Genomic DNA, 18,742 nt, shown 5'->3' on the forward strand with positions numbered 1-18,742 from the left:
AAGAGGGCTTACTGAAGCTTATATATATAGGTGGCACAGAGAATCCTATAGACAGACTAACTAAATCCCTTGATACTACTAATTATTAGGAATTCTACTAAATAATCCGCCTTACCAAGCAAGCTTAGAGACAAGATATATATCATAGCTTATTACTTAGATAGTTAAAAATGATATTACAATGCCTCAGGGTCTCGTGCCCAGGGGGGTGTGTAAATGGTGGTGGTCACATGATCTGAGGCCACCTTACCATCCTCCCTCTGGCTCCACGTTTCTTCCTCTGGTCACGTATCTCGAGCAACTCATTCCTAGTAGCCGATAAAGAAGCTGTTCGAGACCCTAGATAATCCATAGGAACCTTACTGCATGTAACAGACTAGGGATTACCTCTCAAGGGTATCTTGGGAGCTATGCACGGTGACGCGTGACAAGCTGGCAAGCTGGACCCTCGGCTCGGGTCGGGTCGAGACACCCGAGATGGATGGTGGTTCCGAGACAAGAGATAGTACTATCGTCCCCCAATCAATCACTGCCATAGTACCTTAAAGACAGCTCAAGAATCTAACAAATAAACCGTAGTTGTTATATAAAACACATGGTCTCTAGATTCAGTCCTTTCTCCCTAAAAGTCGCTTGAGAACATTTTTCCCGATCGATAAACTTCTCCCTACTATTGTCACCATGTTCGACGTCGTCGTCGTAGGCGCCGGTTTCTCCGGCCTTCAAGCCGCCATTACAGCCCAACAAGCCGGCCTTTCAGTCGTCGTTCTCGAAGCACGCGACCGGATTGGCGGCAAGATCTGGAGTGTTCCGCTGGCCTCTGGTCGGGGATATGCTGACTTGGGTGGTGCCTGGGTGAATGTCAACCTGCAAAAGCGGGTTGGGGCATACATGAAGAAGTTCAGTCTAAAGACGGTGGAACAGCGACTAGAAGGAAGAGCCGTTATGCAGGAAGCTGCGGATGAGAGATTCGAGTTTCCGTTCGGGGTCACGCCTTCTGATGTTAGTAAACTCTCTGTTCAGTGCAATGGGGCGTCATTCTCCCAGATATGAATGAATAACTAATATCTGATTATTCGTGAAATAGTGGACAGACGAAGAAAAGGAGAACCTAGCAAAAATTCGCGATCACATTCAGGCCGAGTCGCTGAAGCCTGGTCCACCCCGAGTTGAGGATGATAATGTCAGTCTCGAGCAATACATTCGTAATCTCGGGGCAGGGCCCAAGACAATCAAGATGGTGAATCTTTGGGCGCGGGTTATGCACGGTGTGGAATCGTCCGAATACTCGGCTGCCTGGTTCATCGATTACTGTCGCTGCAACCACGGTCTGTTGGCCATCCGCGCGGATGACTCGAGCGGTGGGCAGCATCTTCGGTTCAGAGACGGTAAACACCCTAATCCGTCCCTTCAATAACCAATTAACAAGGACGAATGAAGCAAATTGATGTAAATGCTAATGACATCCAGGCTCTCAATCCCTAGCCAACGTCCTCGCATCCCTTGTCGGCCCCTCCAACATTTACCTCTCCTCCCCCATCGCCACAATCGAGGATCTCTCCACCCACACCATCGTCACAACAACCACCGGCAAGACCTTCACAGCCCGGAAATGCATCATCTCCATCCCCAGCACCATGTACAAAGAGCTGAACATCCAGCCTCCTCTTCCGCCACGCGTGCAGGAAATCACCAATGCCACCGTGTTAGGCGACTACAACAAAGCCATTGTCTGCTACGATCGACCCTGGTGGCGCGATAGCGGCTTCAACGGCTACTTCGCCTCGTTCAGTGGACCTGTCATCTTGGGTAGAGACACATCCGTCGACGAAGTGCGGCATTACTCGCTGACCTGCTTTGTGAATGGAAAGGAGGGCAGGGAGTGGAGCAAGCTGATCCCTCATGAGCGACGAGCAGAGGTTATTAAGCAACTGGCCAAGGTGTTCAACGCCGGTGATAAGAACGACCATGAGGTGTATAAGCCGATTGAGGTATTTGATCAGGTCTGGCAGCATGAGAGGTATAGTCGTGGGGCGCTGGCGCCGATTACCGCACTGGGCCATATGACTCAGTTCGCAGATGTATACGGCAAGCCTGTGGGCAATCTACATTTTGTTGGCACCGAGTATAGTAAGGAGTGGAGGGGGTATATGGAGGGAGCGCTGTGCTCGGGAGAGGTTGGGGCAACGGAGGTTGTGAAGGCTTTGGGTGGAAGGGGAAGAGCAAGTCTGTGAGTAGACATATTCCTTGTACATAAGTCAGAGGCTGTTTCTGGAGCATTAATAGTTGAACTGCACTACTTCAATAACATCGCCCTTGATCAGGAGATTCTCTGAAGTTTCCTCGAGCACTGACTATCATACCCCTCCCCTCGTAGCCATAATCCCAAATTCTCTGGGTTCACAGCCGATCAAGGCGGCAAATTCCACAAGAAATCCAGATCCGTATCGAGAGTATCAGGCACAACTCCCAAATCGCCAAGAAATGACCCAAAAGGGGCCATGGAGGTATCGAATGGAAGAGAGAGCCATTGGTCATCGCTGAAAAGATCTACACCTTCTTCATAAGTCAGCCTCGGTGCGACACCGCTAGTACTCTCAACTCTCGCCGGAGGTGAGGCTTCTATACTAAGACCAGTCCAGTTGTCCTGGCTATTGGTACCATTGGCTTGCTCTCTCTCTGCCATCCCGTCCAAAGGCGATGCATCAAGGAGAGTTTTCCGGAGCCGAGTCACCACAATTTCCAGAAGCTTTGCGTAGCGACCACCTAGGTGAAGCTCATCCTCAGCCAATACCTCCTGTAACTCTGCGATTGTGGACCCTAGTGATTCCAGAGCTGAAAGTAGTCGCAGACGAGGTGTTCCTAATGCCAGAGCCTTGAGGAGAAAGATGGAACTACTGGCCATGCGGAAAAAGATACGAACGGGCATGTACCGCAAAAGTCCACTTTGACTTAGGTTGGATATTCTGTCGAGGGTCTGGGTGCACCCCTCAATGACGGCATTGGTGTATCCGCATGGAGAACTCATGTGTTGCGAAGACAGGAGAGTGAACCTCTCCTGCATGCCGATGGAGTTTAGTATGGTACGAACATGTTGATAATCGATGAAAAGGGTGTCCTTGAAACTTTGCTGTTGTACTTTAGATGGTTTTGTACAGCGAGTTAGCTAGCTGAACGGCGGCGATTGTGGAGTGACATGCATACCGCTGATGGACTGATAGCTGTCTCGCCAGTCTGAAAGCTCCCGACTTTTCGCCTCAATCAGAGAGCTGACCGAATCACCGGTTCTACTCTCTTTCAAGATGGTGGTATAGCTGGACGTTATTGACCGGAAGATCTGCATGAGGCGTACCCATAGCCCCATAGGAGTCCACCATTTATCGTCCGCCGTCAGCAGATTGCTCGGCGAGGTGGAACCCAGCGAAATGAGCGAGTCGCAACCAATTCGTGCCGATGAAATGTTCGAGAAGACGAATAGCAAAAAGGGTAGTCGTTTTCGCCTCAGTTCCAGGCCCTCAAGATATACCCTGCTATCTGATCGAGTTTCGTTCTCTGCTGGTTCAAATGTTGCTTCATCTTTGAACACGCCCAACTCATGGGCAAGAGCAACGGCCGCACTGAGTATCATCCAGGACATACGCTCGAGACGCTTCGTCGGCTCAATCACTTCTTGTTGCCACTGAGCCGAGACTGAGGGCTCCTGCTCGTTGTCCAGCTGCGGATCGCGCACATCTGGGTTCGTTAGGATTAGATCCGAGTCCCAACCATCGCTCTCTGGGGGGAAGTGTAGCGACTTGGGATACCATTCACACAGTAGCAATAATGCCTCGATTGTTCCTAGGGTTCGTGTCTTGGCTTTGGAGATTTTCTCCTGTCCCAGCATGACTCGAAGCAAGAGGTGCTGGCAATGCTGACTGAGACGGTGATGTATAAATGAGGATCGTACTCGCCCGGCCCGACCGGGAAGGATGTGATAGCGTGAGGCGAGGAGGAGGATAGTGCAGCAGAGAAAGGGTTCTTGAGTCACAAGCCAGAAGTGGTTTGTGGGTGTAGCGTAGAAGTCTGTCAGGATCGGCGAAAGTGGGCTGAGATGAGTGAAGAACCTGCACATACCAAGTTGTCAGGATAGAGGAGTTGTGTCACTGATAGGGGACATACCATTCTACTAAAGATATGGCTTCATGCGCCGTAAACCATCCCATGCGGACAAAGCGACACCCATTCCACACACGAACAGCGTCTGAGTGATTATTCTCCTTATCCTCAGTCCTAGATAATTGCGGCGCGTCAACCTCTATTGAAGGTTGCGACGGTGCCGCTGCTTTGAATAGCAACCTCATGGCATCCTGTTCGTTCGATACCACAGTCTCCAGCATTGAAGGGGAGAATTCATTGCCGCTATTCACTCGCTCTGGCTCTAAGCTATTGTTAAGCCCTAGGCCATCTTCCTTCCGTGTCCCATCCATACTTTTCAGGTTAGCGGCTACTCGGATGATCTCTATGAAGATGGGACCCACGGTGGACGATGTGCTTCGTCGACTTCATTGACTGCTCTCATATTCAGTGCGTGATCGGAGTCGGTGTTAGATGTGAGTGACGGTGAATATGTATTCATGTTATGTTCTCTAGAGGCACCTCGTGACCATGGTCGTTTGTTACTAGACATGCACCGGATGCCCTTTTTCTCGCACCTTTCGCATGCGGTCGCATTGTCACTGCGCTTGCATTTAGTCTTGCGCTTCGCACAGGGAATGCAGGCCTGATATGCTCTTTGGTATTCATGGTGGCTTACTCCTCGACTGCGAGAGGGTCTGGTGGGTTTGCGTTCCATAATGCAGGCTGATGAGAGGATGTTGGAAAGAGGAGAGGGAAAGCGGAAGCTCGGCAATTGCCAAATATCCGCCAGTTTTATATTGCACTAAACCTAATTCCGAGGGTGCTTGCCCCACGCCAACGAATCTTCCAAGGATCATAGTTACAGTTTCTGATCTTAACTAAGTGATATACCGAAAGTTAGGATCGTTATCCCCCGCCTCTGTCACATCAATAGCATGCTCCCCGCTAACGCGACCATACAACCGGTTCCGACGAGCATTTTCAAGCCTCAGTTTGCAGTGTAGCACGGCGCCAAGAACCACCACCAGGCCCGTCAAACCTGCGCCCGCCGCACACCCTCGTGTATAGTTGGGGGCATCAGTCGCAGGGAATAAAGTGCTGCTGACGAAACTTGAGCACTGTCCGAAGATTGCTAGGACTGCCATTCCCGCTCCTCGTTTACTGTCGCCGCCCTGATTGTTCAGTAACCAGGTGATGTTGATCGCCAGAGACGGAAACACTCCGCACGTGGCTAGCCAGATTCCTGCATACCGGACCCCATTTGCGCTGGCATCATGTACGCAGGCAAGCATTAAGTAGCCGGCCAGACCCATGAGCGAGAAACCTACCACTACTAAGCCTCGGTTGCCCAGACGGTCCGATATGAAGGCGGCTGCCAAACAGCACACGAAGGAACCCAGATAGGGAGGCGCCGTGAGGCCCTGTGCATGCACGGAGACGTAACCCATGTCTTCGATCAGGGTCGGCAGGAAGTTCGACAAACCCGCAAAGGAATAATTGCAACAGAAGTGTATGATCATATGCACGTAGTTCTTATAGTCTAGGAGTCCACTCCAGATCTGCTTCCAATGCACGCGGTCTTTCGCGGTGCGGTCTTGCGTGGTCAAACGCGCAACTGCATCGGCTTGTTGTTGCTCATCCAAGAATCGGGCTGACCCGGGGCTGTCGGGAAGGAAGAAGAAGACGAAGATGGATATTAGGACGGTGGGTGCTCCCTCTACAATAATACACAATTTCTTAGCAACGAAATATACAATCGATAGCTGAGCACACTCACCAATGAGGAACAGATATTGCCATGGCTCGAGCCCCTTGCGGATTTGGGTAATGCCATACGCCAGAGCCGACGCAAAGCAGTTCGCGATCGGAGACATACCCAAGAGTATTGAAACGCGAAGCCCGAGCTCATGTCGTTGGTAGAACAAGGAGAGGAAATAAGGAGCCCCGGCGCCGAAGCTGGCTTCGAACACACCCAAGAAACACCGACATACGATGAGTTCGCCAAGATTATGGACTGCTCCGCTACACATAGCAGTAGCGCCCCAGCTGAATCCACCTAGTATTGAGTATGTGCTGCTGCAGAAAATGGATTGATTATGGGGCTTGCTCACCAAATGCACAATCCTGCCACATAATAATGAGCAGGAAACAGTCTCCATAACAGGTTTGTCCACTCAAAGACGGTGTAACAGAGATAGAAGCTATTCAGTACCCATGACCAGTCCGAGTCATTAAGATGTAGACTCTCTTGGAGTCCGGCAATCTTTGCATTTCCAATGTTTCCTACACGAGAATGAGCAAGCTGTGGCACTGTGTGTGGAGACATGGTACACGTACCGCGGTCCAGGTAAGACAGAATATACAAGACGCAAAGAAGAGGCAATAGGTGTTGGTCAAACTGGTGAAACGTGAGATTTACCCCGTTGATGGCAGACAGCTAGGAATGTCTTACCTTCCGAACAATTGACTTCTGTCGTTCTGGACTGACTTGAACCCGTTGAGGCGAATCATTCACGCACTCCACATCGGCTCCCTCAATGTGTTGACTATTTGGAACATCATTAGGCTTGAATATCTGGCTCATACTGTCTAAAATTTATCGTAAAAAGTAGGAGTGGCTGCAATGTCCCAATTCTCAAGTACTATCTGCTCGATGGCCCCCTTTATAGTACTGCGATGCTATCATTCCATGCAGAAAGAGGCCCCTTAGGGTCTTCCCCGCAATCTACAGCCTACCAGATTACTAGCTCCTATTTCCCCACGGGGTTCATGCATGAAGACACGAACATCATACTCTTATTTGCAACTGCCGACAGCGCGGAGCGGGGTCGCGGATATTGCCAAATACCCGAAACTCGAAATATCCGCGGGCTCGAAGACTTCATAAAGCATCAAATGTGCGCCCATGTTTGCCTAAAGCTCAATTCTACCGCAATTTCATTGTTAACTCGCTCACAATAAATCTGACTATACTTTGAATATGTCTACCAACGAAGTGCCTTACCCCTTTCAATTCGACTCCCTGCGGACACACGAACCAGGCGTTGGACCGCAGGATGGAACCACCCAGGATGTGAGCGTCACTCTGCCTAACGTGCGCGGCCGAATCCCATCGCTGCAGGCCTCTCGACTCCGTACCATGATGCTCGAGGCACATGGAGACCCAAACAAGATCCTGGCGCACGCATGCTCCTACGACGGTCTTTCCTCCCGCTTGGTCGAGGAGGCTGGATTTCCCCTTGTCTTCCTGGCCGGGTACGCAGTTGCCAGCTCCTACGGCCTCCCCGATACAGGGTACATTGCCATGGCAGAGATGTGCGACAAGATCCGGGACGTTGTTCGACAGGTTTCAGTTCCCGTGATGGCAGATGGCGACACGGGGTATGGAAGTCCGCTGAACGTTAAGCGGACAGTGGAGAGCTTTGCTGCTGCCGGTGCGGCTGGTGTCATGATTGAGGATCAACAGTGGCCGAAGCGTATGTCTGATCTTGTCTTCTCATCCTCACATGATCTTTCTAACTTAACTCCCTATTACTACAGGCTGCGGCCACACCAAAGGCAAAAGCGTAGTGTCGCGCGAGGAAGCTTTCGCTCGCATCAAAGCCGCGTGCGACGCGCGCAACCAAGGCCTGGATATCTTCATTCTGGCGCGTACGGATGCTCTCATCCATGGCTGGGACGAAGCCATGTCCCGAGCACAAGAGTTCCGTCGTCTCGGTGTCGATGCAGTCTTCGTTGAAGCGTTGCCGGACCGCGAAGCCATGAAACGCTGCGTGCAGGAAGTAGGTATTCCCACGTTCGCTAATATCATTGAAGGGGGTAAGACGGAGAACCTGTCGGCCAAGGACCTCGCGGAACTGGGATTCTGCGCTGTGGCGTATCCGTGGACGTTGGTCGCGGCGCATTTGCGGGGGCTGCGAGAGGCGCTCGATGGGTTGAAGAAGAGCATGACGGTTGGGGCGCCACCGATGATACTATCTTATGATGAAGTGTGCGAGGGGGTTGGGTTTAATAAATATTGGGTGAGTGGTATTGTTGATGTTTGTGGATGACCCTGATTTGTGCTAACAGCTGGTATTTGCAGAATCTGGAGGAGAGATATAAGTATCAGTGATGATCGCTGATTTTGGGAATTTCAGTTTATGTATCAGACCTCTAGATACATAGCTGTAGGTTACTGCTTCGCGTCCTCGAGTCGTACAATATATAAGTAAATAATGTGCACGCAGAAGAGCATAGAGGACCAGCAACGAAAGGCATGGAATACAGGGCGATATGTACTAGTCATCTATGATTTCATTATCATCATCACAGTCTTCGACAAATCGACTGGAATACATCATAAATGCAGGCATGTCCTCAAATCTAGCCGGGGTAACAGAGGGCTTAGGGGCTGTGCAAAAGAATGCTAAACCATCAATACTCCTGGATGCGGCGGTAGATGCGTGCTATTGCGTGTAATTACCTGTCAGCCTCCGAATCCTGCCGATCACAATTAAGCGGGGTGGTAAGGAGAATAACGGTTAGCCGGTACACTTTTGTGCGATGGAGCAGTGTTGACACTAGACAACTGAGCAGTGGTCAGAGGTTTGAACTAGCAGGGTTGGATATGATACTATACTAGACTTGGACTGGGTCTAGACTCAGTAGCACAGACCTCGTCGATCCATTGCTTGACATTGGGGGTCCACGCCAACAGTAGAGATCATCCGAGATGTCAGGACGTGAGGCTGATAGGGTCTTTCGCTTAGATCGGGATGAGTTGTTCGTTTGATCATTGGGTGTTTCGCTCGGTATTGTCAGGTATCGCAAAGTGACCAACTCAACTAGCCTTGGTAATACTGGTATCATGAAGTAAGGTTTGCAATTTATTTACACCATCATACCAAATGGTCCAAGGAGGGATAACTATAAGGGCGATCAGGTGGTAAAATGTCCCAGGAGCAGGAAGTAGGATCGCTGTTACCTAGACCTTCATCCGAAAGAAAGCCAGCCATGCGGTTGGCCCTATCGGCCCTATCGATCGTACCCGGAGATGGGCTGTGGAAGCAGTCCGAGCGCCAGGAGGCTCTTACCACGTCTTGGACAGATGCTTATTCCATGTGCTATGATTCTAGGAAGTAACTAAGTTTCGCCATTGGAGATTTAACGGGTTTGCACCGGCAAAACTTAGCCCCAAGTTCTTTGTTCCTTGGGCATTACCCGCCCCTTTGTCCAACAGCCAACTAATTAAACTAGTAACCAGCTAGTAATCATATCCCTGATGTCAGCACTAAGTGACGCCCAGTCAATGTCTCCTTAGCTGTTTTCCATCAAGAGCCGAGTCAAAGGACTTTCAAAAGGATTGAATTGCTGCGCCAGGAATAGAAAACTCCAGTACATAAATAGTCTGCGGCGCATGCCCCTTCAAAGCTCTCACCATTACTTCCGCCGAAGCCTACCTTTCCCTTTCATAGAGCCCTAACGTCCCCTCCTCACCGTCCCCAGTCCCTCACCCTCAACCAGCCATTGCGCCGTAATCCGCCTCTACATCTCCACAATGGGCCAACAACCATCCACCCCCCGTCCAGGCACCCATCTCCAAGTGATCGGCGGGGGTCTCTCCCGCACAGGGACCGCCTCCTTCAGTGCCGCGCTCGAGATCCTCCTCGACGGGCCCATCTACCACGGCGGCACCCAAACCACCATGGGCCCGCCCATTGAGATACAATCTTGGATCGAAATCCTGCGCACCTGGCTCGCCGGCGACCGCACCACAGCTCTCTCCCTCATGCGGCGCCGAACCGAAGGCTACGCCGCTATCACCGATTCCCCTGCTTCCCACTTCGTCCCTGAACTAATCGAACTGTACCCTGAAGCCAAGGTGATTGTGACGGTACGAGACAGGGACGCTTGGGTCAGGAGTATGGAGCAAATCAGTTCATTGGCTACGCTGTGGTTTTTGCGAGGCGTCTTGTTGCCGCTTCCGGGTATGTATTTTTTACCCCGGTATTTTTCAATTCCGCGAACATGAAACCAGTCCCATACATAGATTTGCAGCCTTTGCTGATATGAATACTATAATCTGAAGGAATGCGCCACTTCGTCACCTACATCTCTCTGCTCCAAGCACAGTGGGATAACCGCTATGATGGCTCTCGGGATAATACTTGGATCTACGATCGCCACATCGAGTGGTTGAAGGAAGTGGTTCCCGCGGATCGTTTGGTTTTCTTTAATGTGAAGGAAGGCTGGGAGCCGCTTTGTCGCGCGCTGGGAAAGGAGGTTCCTAAGGATATTCCGTTTCCGAGGATTAATGACTCCCAGGCCATTAATCGGGTCGCAGAGTATCATATAAAGCGCGGGTTGGTGCGGTGGGCGGTGGCTTTTGCTGTGGTTGGGGTGCTTGGGGGATGGTGGGTTCTGGGTTAAGCTATATATTATGGTTTTGCTGTGGAGTATTGATTTGGGACTTCTGTTGGTAGATAGTACTCAATACTTGATAGGATAAATTAGATGGCCATCTTTGGGGTGTTGTTAACGTTCGTTTGAGCGGAGACCTATGTACAAGCTATGTTTTTCTTGGCGTTCAATGTGTTGAGATCCAGACTGGAGCAGGTGAAAATCGATGAAAGTTGGGATAAGCTGCTTATGGCTGAAGTTAATTTACGAACGCCTGAGCTAGTGTGCCTATCAATTTGGATGTTGATATATATTCTTTAGTGATTAAGGCCCCGTATACTGATATCTAATCAAGCATTGGCATTCGGAAGACCATCTCGGCACAAGACAGTCTGATATATATTGTTGGGACACATCTCTCGGTATACGCAGGATGATCATGATACCTTCACACTGTTCATATTTGCAAAGATATGACATATATAATACTACTCAGTATGAATTGAATCCCCAGACCCTGAAAACTCCACGTAAAGCAGATAGTATTCGAACATGTCCCCCAGAGCGTCGAGCATACCAGTGATTTCTGTTCCAGCAATAGCAATAGAACGTTGCTGCCTAGATGTAACCGATCATCTGCACTGGATGATAGGTTCCGGAAGAATTCCGCTATGCAGATTCTATCATCCAATGAGGGGACAATCCTACTCGGTAGCAGTTCATGGCATCGAAGAAATACATCAAGCCGCAACACGCCTCTGCCAGAAACTTGTCCATCATAATTGAAGGGACCGAGGTTGACGCTGAGATGATTGGATCTAAGTGGGGACAGTCTGCGGGTGCTCCACATTCTCAAGGTTAAGCCAGACCTGATTTATACTCAGTAGGTTTGGGGTCTGGGGCAACATCTGGCTCCCCTAGCTACGACTCATCTGGCACACAGAACCAGTTCACAGCCAACTCGTGTCCGTCACCATAGCATCCATCACAAGAACGAGGGCTCTGAAGTTTGTGATAGATAGCGGAAGCTTCTCCCTTGCTTGTCCTTTCTCACGCCTTTTCCGTAATCAAAATGTATTTCAACCATGCATAATACGTCTATTCGAACGGGACTTCCACTTGCAATGAATGGCACCACTGCCTTGGATTTCCCCGATTAGATAGCACGCCGTGGAAACTTCTAGCATCCCCCCTTTCATGCCTACATCTCCCTCTCCGTGACGATGCTTCGAGGGATCTTGCGTAGGCGAAATGATGACATATCCGGCTACCAAGGCAAGATCAGTGGTAGCGAGAGCGGTATAACTAGATGCAGGTACCATGATACTGCTTTCTTGCGTGACCAACAACAGGTACGTAAGCTTTAGTTCCGAGTCGCAGCAACCGAGAGAACAAACAACCCTGATGCCTAATGAATCGGCATCGATTGGAGTTTAAGGGTCAGTAAGTGTGGAGTCGGGATTTGCCGATCCCGATGACTCAGCAACCCTAGTTTCTTGGCGGTTTCGGCACCTTCGGCCGCGAACATTGCCGCAGAGGCTGGGCCCTCGCTAGCCGACTGTTTGAACCGAATGCAAGTCTTCTTGAATCACTACTCCATGTAAGAAGGGCTTTGCCGAGTTAAGCATTGAGCCTACTGTATAAGATGTGAGGTTTGACAATCCTCCGATTACAGGCTGTACTATACTGACCATATTCAGTTCACAATTAGTTATCTTTGTGTCCTCCTATATCAGTTCTGCCTCGCCTAGCCATGGAAACATCAGTTACTGGAGACTTCGTCACTCCTGCAGATCGGCTATCTATATGCCTTGGCTCTGGCTTGGCGTCAAGTCGACTTTTGCCGGTGATTTTGCCAGGGATTTAGCACAGCCAACAAGAAGAGCTGGAGATTTATCCACCTCGTTATGTGGACGTCTCGTGGACGCGTACGCTGCGGCAAACAAGATGCCATAGGAGGGAAATTCAAACGTACCAAGCCAAAGCAAACAACCATGAACGACCTTAGGCTACTGATTAGATTAGGTGGGGATATTACTGGTGGATATCTTTGGGTCGAGACAATAGATCGAAACCTGGATGTGGGACGGGGTGACGTTCGCACCTTCTGGACTTCCAAGGTCCCATCGTCGACGATGTTGGGGTAGCAGAAAACATATATAAAGACCATCAGATCCTCGATGTAGGAACTATCATTCAAAATCCCAAGACCATTCTCCAGCTACTAGCCTTCACTCCCTGATACTCTCAAGATGGTTCGCATTCTTTCGCCTTTGGCCATCAGCGTCGCCATGCTGGCGTCTCTGGGACTCGCTCATCCCGGACACGATGTCAAGCAGGAGGCTGCTGAACGCGCAGCGTTCCTCAAGCGCGCCCCTGTGCAGTCTCGCAGCCTTGCCCAATGTGCCTCTACTCTCAAGGCCCGTGGAGTTGAGGATAGCAATGTCGCTCGTCGTGCGAACGCTCTGGAGAATCTGCGCCGGAAGAGAGGACTGTCCAGTGAGTATTGTGCAATCACCCTTATTCTTTTCTTGACTGGAATCCTTCTTTGATATACAGTACACCTCCAAACTAACAGTTCAGACAACCAATACCTCAAGGCTCGGGATCTGGACTCCGTCCTCAACACCGATCACCACTCCAACTTGACCGGTGTCAACCCATCAACGGACCCAAGTGTCCTCTTTGCATCCGGCGGCACCTGCATCGTTCAGCCCGAGGTGACCCAGGGCCCTTACTGTATGTATCTGACACGTTCCCTGCCCATCGAAACAACCATCTGACAAATATGCTGCGCAGTCATCGCAGGAGAGCTCATCCGTCGCAACGTGGCCGAGGACCAGGATGGCGTGCCCCTGTTCATGGATATCCAACTTATTGATACCAATACCTGCGAGCCCCTGCCCAACATCTACACGGACATCTGGCATTGCAATGCAACTGTAGGACTCTCCCAACTACCGCTTCTTTATTCAATATGAGTGCAAGCGTTCTAACCTCTTAACAGGGTGTCTACTCCGGTGTAGTCGAGAGCGGCAACGGCAACTCCAACGACGAAAGCAACCTCAACACCACCTTCCTGCGTGGCGTCCAGCCCAGTGGCGACGATGGAGTTGTGCGCTTCGAGTCGATCTTCCCGGGACATTATACTGGCCGTGCTGTCCATATCCACGGTACGTGTATACCGCATGCTGCTCCTCACCGCATCCCTATGTTCTTTTCAATGACCTCCCAACTAACAAAATAACCCCATAGTGGTCACCCACCCCGCCAACGAAACCAAGATCCTCCCCAACGGCACCATCGCCGGCATCTACGACGGCCACTCCTCTCACGTGGGCCAGATCTTCTTCGACCAGGACCTAATCACCGAGGTGGAGAAGACGAGCCCCTACTCGACCAACACCCAGAGCCTGACGGAGAATGCTGACGATAGCATTTTGGAGACCGAGGCCGACACCACTGATCCTTTTATGGAGTATGTTCTGCTCGGGGACAGTGTCTCCGATGGCATCTTCGCTTGGATCTCCATCGGCGTGGATGGCACCCGTGATGACTCCCTGTCTCCGGAGGGTTACTGGACTGAAGATGGTGGAGAGGTCAATGATGACTTTGTGATGAACATGGCTGGTATGGGTGATATTGGTGCGGTGGGTTCGAGCTCGAGTGCTTCGCCTTCGGCTACGGCTTCGGCTTAGTGGTTGATGATTTATTCTGGACGGCGGGCTTGTTCTAGCCATCGTGAGGGATATGAAGGGGTTGTATGAATATTACAGCTTACATAGCATATTGATGTTGGATTGGTAGCAAGTATTATTATATTGTCAGGATATGACGGTGCACTGGCGTAGCTCACGTAATTGCCGAGGAAATTCAATGTATTTTTAGACTTTGGATTGTGGTCATTGTTCGAATTTAGTTAGTGAGAGCTAAGAAGGTAGGAGTCTATGCTGCTGAGCTAAGATCGAATAAATATTGCCTTTAAGTCATTTCAGCAGTCCTCTCCGGGATACCATTTCGTCAAAGTCTGCCTCTCACGCTGGGATAGAACGAAAATGCAGAGAAATGGCCGTTTAGGAAACACTGCTATATTGAACGCCGCCTTTCCGTTTAGTGTCGCGTGCGCACCAAGGAGCATTCTATCAGGAACAATTGCGACTCCAAGCACTATTAGGCCATTCACTATTTCCTAGATCTCTTACGTTGCTTATCCCGAAATAATAGGCTCCTGCGACATATTTCGACTTTCCCCACACATTATGGTACAAGGAGCGCGTTGAACGGTTTCTGTTACACCCTGTAAAGCTTGATCCACCATTATGAAGAATCTGCTGAGCACACTTCACAATATCCTTGTCCGGGCACACTGAGAGCGACTGCAAGCTTTTGGAAGGGAACTCGTGGGCTGTATAGAATAAATAGAGACTGTACACATACAGCCTCATGTCCTTATCATCATACCAAAATTCAGCATCAGTTGTGGCCCGAAACAAAGGATTTCCGGTGAACACGCAGGAATGTCGGAGATCATCATGCGGCTTTTGTATGGCAGGCTGCTTATCAGAGTTTGCATTCCTCAGACGAACGAACCTGTTTGCACTTCTACACAACTGTATCAAGTGCAGTTTATCGACAAACGTGATGCTCATGCACGGGCAAATGTCGACTTCACCCGCATATGGCATACAGCGAAGACTGCCTTGTAGAATAGAACATCCAGAGCAGCATTGTGACCGCTTCAAATGGGTTTCCCGGAACCCCCGTAGAGCCTGCCAGGTAGAATCTGGATGCAGAATTCCGCAGTCGCCGCAGTATCTCCAACGATGGCACTCGAGTTGCAAAAGTAATTGTCTTCTCGGTTGTTGCGTGGAGTTGGGACTTACCCTCTTCCTCTTTTCTGGTGGTAGAAGCTGATGAAGTTGCTTTTTCTGCCTCTCAAGGTACGATTTGAGACATCCTAAGATATATTTGCAGCTCAGTCCGAAGGAGACCATATCCGGGGTGTTGAGGAATAGGAAGATCTTTTCGATCAGTTTTGGAGGGAGGACACTGAAAGAGGCTTTGCGTTTCAAGTGAAGTTTTGACAGGATGGATCGTATAGTCGAGTTGGAAGTCTTTTTGACCTGATATTGGCGGGCCATCTTGAATTATGAAAACTCGGGGAGATGGTAGATGCTTAATCCGTTATAAGATAGGTTGAATGAGGGAAGAAAGCATAAAGAAAGTGTATCATACGCGATAATCACATGATATACTAGGGTATGTCGACATAATGATGCTTCGACTTCCTGATGCAGATGACGAGAGAAACACGCAAGCCTCTGGATCTATCTTCCGTCTGTGAAAAGGTACATAGTTGCGCCTTTGCAAAGAGATGATGGTGGACTACTGCTCTTATTGATGTGTTCTTTATATCAAAAATAATACCTTTATCAGACAGTAGTGAAGAATAGCGTGGTAGGCGCGTAAACTGACAGCATATTTGTTGCAAGACTCGATTCGTTGATATGGATGGTCCTGGCTACGATGAGTGTTCTTACAATTCCTCCTGCCTAGGAAGCAAGCAGACATTAGCCTTCTATATTTGTTAAAGAACCATATCACCTGGGCCCATGGCGTCATTTGGCACTCAGTTCAGACAGCAAAACGTCAAGTAACCGATGTCGCAGTTGAACATCAACAAGTCTCTTTTCAATGATGAATACAGAAATGAAGCCTTGGTATCAGCCAAACCAGGTAAAGTTGTTTCTCGTCTACTTCATGCAGTGGATCGTGTGCAGGTTCAGATAGGCATACATGAAAATCATATGAAACCACGCCATATCGCAGAACAAATGTCCTCTTCTGCAGGCTAACAACCCCAGTATTTATAACATTGTATTGGTTTAACCGATCCCTTGTGGTACATATTTTATTTGTAGTAATTATCAATCATATATGACCATAGGGTGTGGAAAATAGGACTTCCCGTCCGCTTAGCCGTACCTTAAGCCTCACATGTTGGACGCGGCGAACTGGAAGATAAGCCATTTTTAGATTACTATTTTTGGGGTGAGCAGTACTAAGTCCCAGGATAAGTGTAGTTGATTTGGGTGAGCAGGGTGAGCAATTAGTATAATTAGATTGCAGTACTAGAGGGTGATATATTAATTAAGTTTAATATAGTAGAGATATTATTAGTAAGGAAGGAGATAAAGTTTGCAAGGCTATATCAGTTATTAGGGATGGCTGGTCATTGATTGACCTTAATTACTGCAGTACCGTGTTTTATAATTCTTTAACTTCTTTTATTCTATTATACGTGAGTGTCCATCCAATATACTACCATACTAGACTTAGCGTATCAGAGTATCGATCACTGTCCCCTTTTATTACTATACTACTACCCTGAACTGCTTTATATGCTACCCAGGACTGAAAAATCCCGATCATAATCAGACTCTGACCATATACCTCGAAAAATCTCTCAGTTCTACCAACTCTCAACATCCACGCCCTGGGCAGAAACACCCGAAGCAGATGTATCTGTACTCAATGCCCCATCCGCCGGGTCATAAACGACATCAAAAGGAGATATTAACGCCCTTCATCCCCATTCTTGTCGTTAAAGGAATAGCTCATATCCCCAAGTTCTGTATTATGGATACCAAGTCTGATTTCGTCGGGCATAGATGCATCCTAGTAGATCCATCGGTTTGGGTGATTATTGGTGCTTGTTGTCATCTGGGGAATCATGCAGCAACAATTGAGTAAGTAGTAAGACTAAAATGACTTACATACAGGATCTAGATTATCATATATATATAAGTCGATTGAGACTACTAGTATTCTATTCAGCGCAGCCGACCCGCCATCCACCTCAGCGCAACACTGTACAAGGCGAGGCCGTTGCAGGCCAATGGGCTATCTCGTCAGCATTCTTTCCCCCGAATAGGTGCAGCACGAGTGCCATGACCGCCCGGTCTAGAAGCACCGACTCGCCGGCTAGGGAAGGAAACCGGGCTGGCCCTTAAGAAACTACTAACTTGTCGTCTCGTGCATTGACATTACTAGTGCTGATGCTAGGTGCGGAATCGGTATTCATGAAGGTGGAGAGGAGCCGGGTCTGCATATCAGCACCCAGGTTCATCGCCGCCGGCGGAGCCAGCGGTTTGTTTGGTATCCTGCTGCTTTACGTCGGGTTTGTCGATGCGCGTGATGACAGGGTGGGTGGAGGAAGTGCCGGCTCGTCTCGTAGCCAGGGGCATAGTGTGGCTCTCTTGACGCATCGCGCGCACTCGGGCTTGGGCAAGGTCACGCTCTTTGGGGGGGGAGGAAGGGGGTGTGGGTACTCAAGGTAGTGGTTCAATGCCGCAAGCGTGAGGGAAGTGAGAGTCTGAAAATCGAGGAGACGGTGATGAAGAAGCACTTGTTGGAGGGGCAGCCAGCATCACACGGAGTCTAGCTGATAGCCAGGTGCACTGCTTGTTCTTTTGTGCACACCAGTTGACGTGGCCTCGCAGAGAGAAAGACTTAAGTTGAGCTATCGACCTAAGTTCTTCCAGCCGCACCTGGCCTCTGCAGGCTCAGGCACAGAGCCAACAAGCCCTAGGCGGTGGTCAGCCTTATTCAGTCCGAGATTTGGTAATGATCATCAACCCCTAGCGGCCTAGATAGAGTCTCAACCGGAATCCATCCCTGTCACTAAGTTACATGCAGCAGCGAGTTCCAATTAAGATTGGTTGCCTTCTTGTGGCGTCTGTTAGTTCGCACAATAAGCCTTTTTAGGCTAGTCGCTCCTGCAAGCTGACACGACGAAAAGCCAACAATGTGAGTTGACTGAGTCCAAACACCGTTCCTGATTCACTTTTCTTTGGCGGGTTTTGCATGGGGCGTAAGCTGAATCAAGGCAATTAGGAAGCCAGTCGTCTCATCTGCCTCTTCACTTGCATTTCTTTTTTCTACCCAAGACGAATCTACAGAGTAGTCACCTCACCTGGTGAGGCTAGTCTCCCTCTGGACTCGGACCTCTGTCGCAATAGTGGTACCGCTATAAGTACCCTGGTTTGTTATCGAGAGACGCTCATTCGCCCACCCAAGTATGTCCATTTGAGGCATTCTCCAATGATCTAGCGGCTATGCCATTGTATTACCAATTTCCTTGCGCGTGAGCATGCGGTGGTATAGCTCCATCGAAACGATATCTTGCTCATCTTGGATCTTGATGCCTCAAGATAAAGGGCAGATATGATTCTATCTCTTCTGA

The 18,742-nt window shown here is 49.5% G+C and overlaps 7 protein-coding genes across 7 annotated transcripts; 4 read left to right on the forward strand and 3 right to left on the reverse strand.

Moving 5' to 3' along the window:
• Positions 1 to 601: 601 nt before the first annotated feature.
• On the forward strand, positions 602 to 2,346 carry ASPBRDRAFT_47818 (flavin monoamine oxidase family protein). The gene is made up of 3 exons (XM_067625950.1): positions 602 to 1,002; positions 1,088 to 1,388; positions 1,471 to 2,346. Exons 1-3 carry the CDS (start codon positions 682 to 684, stop codon positions 2,232 to 2,234), a joined length of 1,386 nt encoding a protein of 461 aa, XP_067474530.1. The 5' UTR covers positions 602 to 681; the 3' UTR covers positions 2,235 to 2,346.
• On the reverse strand, positions 2,077 to 4,837 carry ASPBRDRAFT_161425 (Zn(II)2Cys6 transcription factor). The gene is made up of 4 exons (XM_067619491.1): positions 4,518 to 4,837; positions 4,159 to 4,467; positions 3,205 to 4,103; positions 2,077 to 3,138 (listed from the first exon to the last, which is right to left on the reverse strand). The coding sequence occupies exons 1-4, from the start codon at positions 4,829 to 4,831 to the stop codon at positions 2,411 to 2,413; spliced, it is 2,250 nt and encodes a 749-aa protein (XP_067474531.1). The 5' UTR covers positions 4,832 to 4,837; the 3' UTR covers positions 2,077 to 2,410.
• A 6-nt stretch (positions 4,838 to 4,843) lies between these two features.
• Positions 4,844 to 6,700, reverse strand: ASPBRDRAFT_661173 (putative MFS transporter; the record flags this gene model as incomplete). Its single annotated transcript, XM_067628666.1, is given in 5 exon segments — positions 4,844 to 5,833; positions 5,894 to 6,162; positions 6,228 to 6,399; positions 6,454 to 6,553; positions 6,569 to 6,700. 5 exon segments carry the CDS (start codon positions 6,698 to 6,700, stop codon positions 4,995 to 4,997), a joined length of 1,512 nt encoding a protein of 503 aa, XP_067474532.1. The 3' UTR covers positions 4,844 to 4,994.
• A 396-nt stretch (positions 6,701 to 7,096) lies between these two features.
• Positions 7,097 to 8,230, forward strand: ASPBRDRAFT_135712 (isocitrate lyase/PEP mutase family protein; the record flags this gene model as incomplete). Its single annotated transcript, XM_067618718.1, has 3 exons — positions 7,097 to 7,592; positions 7,657 to 8,138; positions 8,201 to 8,230. 3 exons carry the CDS (start codon positions 7,097 to 7,099, stop codon positions 8,228 to 8,230), a joined length of 1,008 nt encoding a protein of 335 aa, XP_067474533.1.
• Positions 8,231 to 9,480: 1,250 nt separating this feature from the next.
• On the forward strand, positions 9,481 to 10,868 carry ASPBRDRAFT_78438 (sulfotransferase family protein). Its single transcript, XM_067629412.1, has 2 exons — positions 9,481 to 10,085; positions 10,187 to 10,868. The coding sequence occupies exons 1-2, from the start codon at positions 9,656 to 9,658 to the stop codon at positions 10,525 to 10,527; spliced, it is 771 nt and encodes a 256-aa protein (XP_067474534.1). The 5' UTR covers positions 9,481 to 9,655; the 3' UTR covers positions 10,528 to 10,868.
• A 1,843-nt stretch (positions 10,869 to 12,711) lies between these two features.
• On the forward strand, positions 12,712 to 14,326 carry ASPBRDRAFT_78439 (intradiol ring-cleavage dioxygenase). The gene is made up of 5 exons (XM_067629413.1): positions 12,712 to 12,996; positions 13,081 to 13,236; positions 13,297 to 13,439; positions 13,505 to 13,670; positions 13,753 to 14,326. The coding sequence occupies exons 1-5, from the start codon at positions 12,750 to 12,752 to the stop codon at positions 14,193 to 14,195; spliced, it is 1,155 nt and encodes a 384-aa protein (XP_067474535.1). The 5' UTR covers positions 12,712 to 12,749; the 3' UTR covers positions 14,196 to 14,326.
• Positions 14,327 to 14,639: 313 nt separating this feature from the next.
• Positions 14,640 to 15,638, reverse strand: ASPBRDRAFT_186484 (F-box protein; the record flags this gene model as incomplete). The annotated part of the gene is made up of 1 exon (XM_067620075.1): positions 14,640 to 15,638. One exon carries the CDS (start codon positions 15,636 to 15,638, stop codon positions 14,640 to 14,642), a length of 999 nt encoding a protein of 332 aa, XP_067474536.1.
• Positions 15,639 to 18,742: the final 3,104 nt, after the last annotated feature.

This window comes from Aspergillus brasiliensis (genome assembly GCF_001889945.1).
Source record: "Aspergillus brasiliensis CBS 101740 unplaced genomic scaffold ASPBRscaffold_16, whole genome shotgun sequence".
Lineage (NCBI taxonomy): Eukaryota > Fungi > Ascomycota > Eurotiomycetes > Eurotiales > Aspergillaceae > Aspergillus > Aspergillus brasiliensis.

Coding starts and splice junctions, on each gene's coding strand:
- ASPBRDRAFT_161425 (XM_067619491.1), bottom strand. CDS start 4,831: ATGGAACGCAAACCCACCAGACCCTCTCGCAGTCGAGGAGTAAGCCAC. Junction 4,468..4,517: donor GACGAAGCACATCGTCCACC/GTGGGTCCCATC, acceptor TAACCTGAAAAG/TATGGATGGGACACGGAAGG. Junction 4,104..4,158: donor GCCATATCTTTAGTAGAATG/GTATGTCCCCTA, acceptor TGGTATGTGCAG/GTTCTTCACTCATCTCAGCC.
- ASPBRDRAFT_78438 (XM_067629412.1), top strand. CDS start 9,656: ATGGGCCAACAACCATCCACCCCCCGTCCAGGCACCCATCTCCAAGTG. Junction 10,086..10,186: donor CGTCTTGTTGCCGCTTCCGG/GTATGTATTTTT, acceptor TATAATCTGAAG/GAATGCGCCACTTCGTCACC.
- ASPBRDRAFT_78439 (XM_067629413.1), top strand. CDS start 12,750: ATGGTTCGCATTCTTTCGCCTTTGGCCATCAGCGTCGCCATGCTGGCG. Junction 13,237..13,296: donor GGTGACCCAGGGCCCTTACT/GTATGTATCTGA, acceptor TATGCTGCGCAG/TCATCGCAGGAGAGCTCATC. Junction 13,440..13,504: donor TCTGGCATTGCAATGCAACT/GTAGGACTCTCC, acceptor ACCTCTTAACAG/GGTGTCTACTCCGGTGTAGT.
- ASPBRDRAFT_47818 (XM_067625950.1), top strand. CDS start 682: ATGTTCGACGTCGTCGTCGTAGGCGCCGGTTTCTCCGGCCTTCAAGCC. Junction 1,003..1,087: donor TCGGGGTCACGCCTTCTGAT/GTTAGTAAACTC, acceptor TTCGTGAAATAG/TGGACAGACGAAGAAAAGGA. Junction 1,389..1,470: donor GCATCTTCGGTTCAGAGACG/GTAAACACCCTA, acceptor AATGACATCCAG/GCTCTCAATCCCTAGCCAAC.